This window comes from Arachis ipaensis, chromosome B2 (genome assembly GCF_059453495.1).
Source record: "Arachis ipaensis isolate K30076 ecotype BB chromosome B2, ASM5945349v1, whole genome shotgun sequence".
NCBI classification, from domain to species: domain Eukaryota; kingdom Viridiplantae; phylum Streptophyta; class Magnoliopsida; order Fabales; family Fabaceae; genus Arachis; species Arachis ipaensis.
In genome coordinates this window covers 112,054,403-112,064,078 of record NC_142437.1, presented here as the reverse complement: position 1 = coordinate 112,064,078, position 9,676 = coordinate 112,054,403, and the positions used below count along the sequence as shown (strand labels likewise).

At 29.3% G+C, this 9,676-nt stretch overlaps 1 protein-coding gene across 1 annotated transcript; it reads left to right on the top strand.

The window, feature by feature from the left end:
* The first annotated feature begins 3,090 nt into the window (after positions 1-3,090).
* On the top strand, positions 3,091-5,316 carry LOC107625823 (methyltransferase). The gene has a single exon (XM_016328544.3). It carries the CDS (start codon positions 3,612-3,614, stop codon positions 5,139-5,141), a length of 1,530 nt encoding a protein of 509 aa, XP_016184030.1. The 5' UTR covers positions 3,091-3,611; the 3' UTR covers positions 5,142-5,316.
* The last annotated feature ends 4,360 nt before the right edge of the window (positions 5,317-9,676 follow it).

Below are 9,676 nucleotides of genomic sequence, written 5' to 3'. Positions count from 1 at the left end.
GTCAGATGCGAAATGGATCCAGCATTTTAATTAACATCTATTCTAAAAATATATATTAAAATTATTAATTTTATTAAAACCTTCTAAAATATATATACAAAATTACAAATATTTAAAAATTTTTAATACTTATCATACATTTAATAAAGTAAAAAATTAAAATTTTTTATCAATACATCTTAGGTGTATATATCTTTAAAATACAGAAAAATTTTTTAATATAGATATGAAATTGATATTTTGGTTTAATATTAATATTTGAAATGTATTATAGTATGAATATGTAAAAAAATGTCAATACGCTTCCTGTGTATTGTCAAGAATGATGACACATACCCAACACGCAAAACATGTGTTGCAACAAACACTTTGGGTGTTGGCTCTGTATAGACAAAATTCATTCACATGTAATTATACTAAATAATCTTATTTTTAAAAAAAAAAATACTAATATTTTTTTATATATAAAAAAACATTTAAAATACATATTACTTAGACCTTAATAATTACTTGGATCTGTATAGGTTTCCACGTTCTTCTCGAGTTGATGAAGGGTTTTCTTGCTCTATAAGAAATGGTACACAAAATTAAATGAACAATATAGTTTTTTTTTTTTTTTTTTTTTTTTTTTTTTTTTTTTTTTAATTTGAACCGCACATAATAGAGTGGCGAACAATTATTTTATATTGTTTTAAATAATTTTGGAAATAGTTTGCAAGTATATATATATATAGAGCCTAGAGGACCTTGAATGGAAGAATACATTAATTTTAAATTAAAATTTATTTAAAAAGTCTCCTAAAAATAATATGAACACAAAATTTTAACAAAAAATTAAACCATTTTAAGATTAATATATGAAAATTATAGATAACTTCTATGATATCAGAACATTAAATGACTAAATCGTTGAAATTAAGTGATCAATTAATAATAGTGTAACCCATGCATCTTCAAATTAAATTAGTCAACTTTCTATATATTATTCTTTCCATCCCGGGATTCTTTACTGAAAGAAAAAGTTATTTTCAAAAACAATAATAAAAATAATTATTAATTAATTTAAAATATTAACTGTTTTAAAATAATACTTGAAATCAAGAAAAATATGAGTTTAGATATATGATTCAGAATTTTTTAGTGAAAGTTCTGACTTGTTCGTTGAGATAGTGGATAATCGACATTCTCATTTGATGATGATAGAAATATCAGTAAAAAATTTTAATATTTAAATTAAAAACTGTTTAAAACAAATTTAAGTGAATTAAAATTAAAAACACTTAAATTTAATAAAATATTTATAGAAGTAGATAATAATTTTACTATCACTTATGAATTTTTCCACTTCTAACAATGAGCAATTTTTTTCTAATATTTAAAAAATTATTTCACATTAAAATAATGGATAAACTATGAATTAGTAAAAATGATGTTTAACAATATCTTACTTGCTATACAAGTCGGATAGAAGTGACACCCGTATTTTGAATAAATAAGGTAAATTGACGCGTGTGTAAATTTTAATAATTTTTTGTAAAATTGAATCAGGTTATTTGGACCATAACTTTAACTTTGGATCATGATATAAATATTAATAAAATATATACTTTTATTGTGATGCACTTAGAATGAATAGAATTTTATACCATTATTTAATTAAATTTATGTAGTTACACAATTTTTAAATAATAAATTTAAAATATATCTTTATCAATGTGATATATACAATTAATTATCGTGATAATTTTTTATGTTAAGAATCATATTTATTGATTTTATTTTTTTTAATATTTGTAATTTTTTCTAAAAATATCTTTAACATTTAATTTTATTTAATTTTATCTCTAATATTTTTAAATAATTCAATTTTATCCTAACGTTTTCGATTTGTATTAAAATTATTCTTAAAAATTTTTAATTTTGTTTCTACTGTTTTACATGAAATTAATGTACAGAAATAATTTGACTCAAATTAAAAACGTTAGAAATAAAATTGAATGTAATTAAATATTAGAAGTATTTTTGAAAAAATCGTAAATATTAGGGATAAAATTTTATCTTAATAAAAATAAAATTAGTTAAAATTATAAATAAATAATAGGGGTGTTTGCGGTGCGGTTTGGATCGGTTTTGAGTAAAAGATTCATCCGATCTGAACAATATATTTACTTGCGGTGCGGTTTGGATTAGATGATTTTTTTAAAAAAATTCGATCCGATCTTGATCCAATTTTTAGCGGTTTGGATTGGATTGGATTTGCGGTTTTGTAAATTAAAAAAATTAAATATATATAACAAGTCTCAACATCAAATTTCAAATAACCAACAATGACATAGTAAATCATAACAATATCTTAAAAAACTAACGGTAACATAACAATAGAAATAAAATTATAAGTTAGTTAAAATAAATAAATAAATCACATTTTGAATATAAAATATCTATTAAATAATAATACATAAAAAATATAAAACTATATAACAAATTGAATATGTTATAAGTATAATTGTAAACATAATAATAAAATAATAATATAATATATTGTGCGGTTTGAATTGGATTGGATCGGTTGTGAAAAGTAGATCTAAAATCCGATCCGATCCAACAGTTTGCAAAAAATAAGATCCAATCAAATCCGAATTAGTGCGGTTTTAATCAGTTTTCAGTTTGGATTGGATTAGATGAGCGATTTAATTTGGATTGGTTTGGATTTGAACACTCCTAAAAAATAATTTATAATTTAACTAAAAAATTATGAATCTAAATTTTGAAAATAATAAATTTTTTATAAATTATATATAATTAAAAAAACATAGTTATACACCAATCTTTCAAATATTTTAATTATATATAAAGTATGAAAATTAAATTCTAAAATATATTTAATAATTAATTAGAAAGTACTAATTCTCTATAGGATAAGATTGAGTGATGTAAGTAAACAGCCCATCAAATACAGACATGAAGATGTAAATGCTTCCGAAACTGACAAATCAGGGCTTCTGGAATTTTGTATCATGCCAACTTGACATCTTGTTATCCATAAATGGCAAAAAGAAAAAAGCGAAAAAAAAAATAAAGAAAGAAAAGGATGAAGAAACCTCACCATGGCATTCTCGTAATTTGAATCAAACGCGTTCCCTTTACTTCCTTCAATTACGCTTCTGTGTCCGCGTTCCCTTTTTCTAAAGAAAACACCAAAACCGAGTCACACACAACACACAAACACACCCTCCTCTGAGTCATGGACTCGTTCTTCGCTGCTACTGCTCCATAGGAAAGAAAAGAAAAGAAAAGAAGAGAGAGCCGTTGACAAAAATAAGAAACATGAATTCCCGATTTGCCCTTCGCCACCCTCTCAATTTTCCAATCATTGCCATCACCATAAAACGTTCACTCGTCGGAGCAAACCACACCTCTGCTCGCTTCTGCAGCCGATAAAAACCAGATACACCAAACGCCATTTTTCTTTTGAATAAATTTTCTTCAGACATTCCATTCATTCTTTTTTCCTTCAATTTCTGAGTGCTCAATTGTTCATAATCATACATTTTTTTCTATACATACATACATACCTAATTTTCGAGAGCGAGGGTGCAGAATCGGGTTCTATGGAACCTGCCTTAGGGAAACCGGGCTTCTTCCGGAACGTAATGGTACGGTTACTAGTCTTCGGTGTTTTTGTTGTCATTGTACGTTTCGCTTACGTCATTACTGTCGCCGGAGAATCCTGCACCGTCGGCGATTTCTGCTTCTTCTCTATCCCGCAGAGAGTTAACCTCGCCGTCGCCGGCGCCGGATCCGGCCGAGGCCCCCTCGCCGCACGCACCATCGCCGTATCTTCTGGCGAAACTAGCAAGGAGTGGATCGGCGCCGTGCGGTTCTACTCCTCGGTGTTCCAGGACCTCATGGCCGGAGGTTACCTCTCTCCGGAGTCGAAGTCGCTCTGCGTGGAATCTCCGGCTGGACAAGACGTCGTGGCGCTGAGGGAGATCGGCGTCGTTGACGCCGTCGGAATTGCGAAAAAACCGTCGAAGCCGCTGGTGAAGTCCGGCGAGGGTAAGCGGATTCCGTTTGGCGAGGATTCGTTCGATTTCATCTTCTCCGCCGCCGGAGGGATTGAGCGGTCATCGGCGCCGGTTGAGTTCGCGGCGGAGGTCGGCCGGACGCTGCGACCGGGAGGTATTGCTGTTTTCCATGTAAAGGCAAACGATACTTACAGCTTCAATTCATTTGTCGATTTATTCAATTGTTGCAAAGTAGAAAAATCTCATGATATAGAAGGGTTTGATTCATCAATGCCTCACATTAGAGAACTTGTTCTGAGAAAAGAAGGTGCTAGGGTTAGTTCTGATCCCAAATCAGGTTCCAGTTCTAACGGAAAATGCTATGTTCCTGGGTACAAGCAAGAATTGGTTAACCATGCTGAGCCTTTGATTGAAGAGGAACCATTGAAACCATGGATCACTCTCAAGAGGAATGTGAAGAACATAAAGTACCTTCCTTCAATGGTTGATATTAGTTTCAAGAATAGGTATGTGTATGTTGATGTTGGAGCTAGAAGCTATGGCTCTAGCATTGGGAGCTGGTTTAGAAAGCAGTATCCGAAACAGAACAAGACCTTCCATGTGTATGCAATTGAAGCAGATAAGCATTTTCACAAGGAGTATGAGTTGAAGAAAGGGATCACATTGCTTCCATATGCTGCTTGGGTGAAGAATGAGACCTTGACATTTGAGATTAATGGCGATCCTGGCGACAAGGAGAAGGTTGCAGCTGCGAAAGGAAGAGGGATGGGAAGGATTCAACCGGTGAAGAATCCCGGTGGGTTCGATGGTGGTGAGATTGAGAGGATTCAAGGCTTTGATTTTGCCGATTGGCTGAAGAACACGGTTTCGGAGAATGATTTTGTTGTTATGAAGATGGACGTTGAGGGTACTGAGTTTGATCTTATTCCAAGGTTGTTTGAAACCGGTGCCATATGTTTGGTTGATGAGATTTTTCTTGAGTGCCATTACAATAGGTGGCAGAGGTGTTGCCCTGGACAAAGGAGTCCAAAGTATGAGAAAACATATGATCAATGCTTGCAGCTATTCACTTCTCTTAGACAAAGTGGTGTTCTTGTTCATCAATGGTGGTAACGATTTCCATGTGATCATACACACTTCCTGTATCATTACTGTTTCTACATGTTTTTTCTTCATAGTTTCAGCAAACACAGAAGATTCCTCTGTTTTACAAATTTCATTACCTGTAACAGTTGCAAATGAGAATGAAAATCATCTCTTTATACATCAATTGCATTTTGTTTCCAAATCCCAAAGTCTCATAATTTTCTTGTATACATATAGTAAATTTAGTAATGGATACTCCAACCTGTTATTTTCTTAGATTGTTGTAGAATGAGTAGTTTAAATGTATCAAATAATAAAATTTCGGGAATTTTTTTTTGAGTGTCCTTTTATGGTTTATAATCCGAATTTATACCGAATTCTCATGTCTGAATTTTGATTTAAGTTGCTAAAATGGACTTATTTCATTAGTAATTCCGTCATATTATCTATATATATTTGGAGATGAACAACTCACATCTAACATCTTATATCTCACATGATTAAGTTGCCAAAATGTGCTTATTTCATTAGTAATCATCAACAACTCACATCTAACATCTATATATCTCACATGATTAAGTTGTCTATTGTCTATATATATTTGAAGATCGACAACTCAAATCTAACATCTTATTTCTCACATGATTAAGTTGTCAAAATAGGTTTATTTCATTAGTATTTTTATCATATTGTTTATATATAAGTCCATTTTGACAATTTAAATTTTAATATACCGATAATATATGTTATCTAATCAGATTTATATATTTAAATAATTATTTAAAATTTAATTAGTTTTGTTAACATGATAATATATGATAAAAATGAGTTATTTTTACAAATAAAATAATATCTAATTAGTTGTTTGTATAAAATTATTTTAATAGTGCATGAAAATTAAATTTTTTTTACTAAATTCATATTTATTATGTTTTTATTAAAAAGTTTGAAATTGTTCACTAAGAATAATTTTAATACTTTTTTATATTAGTTAAACTCTCTAATATATCATTGATATATTGATTCTTTCAAGATAGATTGATCTAATACAATGTATCATTAATTATGAGCGCCGCCATGTGAAACTAAACACGTGGTTGTTGAAGTTTCTGTGAGGTGGTTTTCTCTGCATTTAAAGAAAGCTACAAAAGATGAAACAACAAACTGATATGAATGAATAATTTGCACTTGCTGTGTCCGTATACAATTATTAAGCATGTTACTTATGAAAATGATGCAATTTGAAGATCAAAATTATGCAATAAATATAGCTTGGTTCACAGAAATCTTGTTTCTTATGATAGCGGTGGAATAGTATGAGTAATGTATCTTGCATCCAACGCAACTTTATTTGCCACTGCAATGAAGCAAACGTTGTTTTATGTCACAGTCACACTTTATTCTGTCCCCAAAATTATAAATTTCCAAGTTCCAATAATCGATCTGCTCTTTACCCTTTACTTGATGTTACGGGCAATTTGTAATTGGGCATATTATTTGAGTCTATAAAATCTTATGGGACTTTTGATATAAATTCTCTTTTTCTTTTTAAGTATTTGGAGATTAATGAATTAACAAAATGAGGGGGAAAAAAAAAGCGTAACTATTACCAAGTAGGGAAATCAGAACAATATATATTGTCACTTTTTCTAGCTTACTGTTCTTGGTGGCCTGTGGGGTTTGGGCGCATTGATTCTATTTAAATTTTAAGGTCTCTTGATGGTTGCAAGAAAAAGATGAACTCCATGCAAGAGAAAAGAATCTTGTTTTGTGATATTTTATTTTATTTTTTAATTATATGATGTGTATAAAAAAATTAGTTATTAATTAATTATTTATATAAAATTCATATTAGAATATGAAATATATAAAATTCAAAATATTTGAAATAATATATGTAAATTAAACATACATAAATATATAAAGGTTAATTTGGTAATTAATTTTTAATATGTATATATTTTTTATTATTTTTTAAGAATAAAGTATCGATTTAATTCTTAACTTTTGAGCTAAGTCGTTAGTTATAATTCTGTTTCTTATATTTAAGAACTCATATTTTTTTTTTTGACGTTTTATTTTATTTTATTTTAATTGCTTGATTAAAAATAGAATATTTTTAAATATTAAAAACGAAATTAAAAGGTAGTGGAAACATTAGAAATTAAAATACCTGGTTACCCTAATGTTAATGTAATAGTGAAAACAGCAACTAAAAATTGCTTTCTAGAAGGTTCCACATTGTTATCAACGCACATCAACCAATAAGGAGAACTTAAACAACATAATTAACATGGTATGACAAAAGGATGGTAGTTTCAAGGAATACAACTAAAGAAGTTTATTTAACTAAACCCTATACCAATTTATCATGCTTTCTTCTTCTTTTTAACCAAGAATCTAAGTAATTTTCTTAGACTTACAGAAATTTCAAAAGACTTGTTCGAATTAGACGTTATTCTCATTTTTTTATTTGCCCCAATCTAAAAGGTTTGAGATGGAATTATGTTTTACCAAAACAATAAAATAAAATAAAAATATTTGTTCTTTTAGTTTCATTCTAATTTCGATGAATTTTGATCACATTTTATTCTCTTCTTAATAATCAATTTAAACATATGTAAATATTGTATGTTGTAGATATATTAACAGAACTTTTTTTTTTTTCTATATTCTCAATATTTTAAGCAGATTACTTGTCAAAGAAAGAAAATCAACCCCACATTAATATATAAATCAATACAATATTATTGAACTTCAATTGTTCATGATATATATCAATTCAAGTATTTGGTACGAAACTATGAATGAAGCTCTTTAAATGAATGCCCCAAAAAATGACGTAAATGTGGCGAATATGGTGGGGATTAAGCTTGTGTTGTAACTAACATCTCTTGACATGTCGGGTCCTTTATTCTCTGTATTTGTGGGGTTATGAGAATTTTCCAATTCACTGAAGACGACTTTTGTTTGTGGTTCAAATTTCGCAATTCTTTGCTTTTCCATTTGGCAATTGGTACCTTCTTTTTCTTTCCAAATTAATCACGTCCTTTTGTAGCTTGATGAGTCCATATAATTTCTAATGGACATTTTATTGCTACCTTCAAAATGTAAAATTCATTCATGTTTCTATACCGTACCGTATATAATGAAGATATGAGAATGATTAGTGGCACAACTATATTTTATTTTTTATATTTTCAAGAGTTAAATCCAAAACCTTAGTTAAGGTATAAATTATTGGTTAAAGTGTTATTTTGATTTCAAAGTTTAGCCCCAATTTTAATTGGGTCTGCATCTTAAGTACGTAGACATTTTTTATAAAAAAATTCATGACTTTTGCTTAGTAATTATATGATTTTTAAGATTATTTTATTAGTACTTTGATTTTCTTGGTATTCTTTTAGAAAAATTTTAGGAAAAGAGAAGCAAAAGCACAAGGAGAAACCAAGAATTGAAGACAAGTGCAGAGAGAATTTGTAAATGCTATCAACTATGACTTCTTCATACTCCAACGAGCATAACTTGAACTATAGAGGTCCAAATAATGCGATTTCAGCGGCATTAGAAAGCCAGCTTTTAGAGCTTTTCAACGATATATAATAAATTATACTTTCTTTCTAGAATCATGGCGCTAAACGCTGTGACATTGGCGTTTAGTACCAGTCCGCGAAGCAACCTTGGCGCCAAACGCCACGACTTCAAGTTGGCGCCAGTTCCTGCACTCAAGGTGGTCCCCACGTCCTCAGCAAATCAATCAATCTCGTGTATTTAATTTGTATTTGAATTTATTTTTTAATTAGAAAAAGATATTATTTAAGTTTTTTAAATTTAAATTAGGAAGTTATCTTAACTACTCTGGTTAAAATAAGATTAGTTTTAGAATTTGAATTTGAATCAGTAGAAATTTTAGTATAAATAAGTGAGATCACTCATAGAGAAGGGACTCTTTCTCTCGATCGCTGACTCTCTTCTCTTTTTCACCACTTTACAGTTTTCAATTTCTTAAGAATTTCAAGAACAAGCATGAGTTTTTAATTCTCCTATATTAAGGTGAGAAGCTCTGTTAGTCTATAGATTAATGCAATTATTTTTTCTATTTCTAATTCATGCAATTGATTCTTCTTTAAGAAATAGTTTTCGTTCTTCATCTCAAAATATTTTTTGTTATTTATTTAGTTTTTTTTTGTTATTTCAAAAATTTAAAATTTAAATTTTAAGATAAAATTTGAATTTAAGGGGAGTGGATCCTCTCCAGTAAAGAAACAACTGGTGAGAGATCACACTGCATTTTCTCAAGTGTTGAAAAAACCGGAGAGGATCCATTTCCGAATTTAAGTATGTGTTTTTTTTATTTTAAATTTAAGAGATTTGAATTCAAATCTATCTTATTTAAGTTGGTAAATTTAAATTTAATGGCGTTCCTTTCTACAACTCTGTCACCGTGTTCATTCTCCTCTCTGTCGTCGCATCTCCTACCTTATCCATTGCTATGATGTCCTCTATTGCGTCATTTTGAAAGAAGTTACTTTTGTGTCATTTAGATTTTTTGTATAAAATCT

Excerpts from the sequence above, each read along its gene's own strand:
- LOC107625823 (XM_016328544.3), top strand. The coding sequence starts at position 3,612 with ATGGAACCTGCCTTAGGGAAACCGGGCTTCTTCCGGAACGTAATGGTA.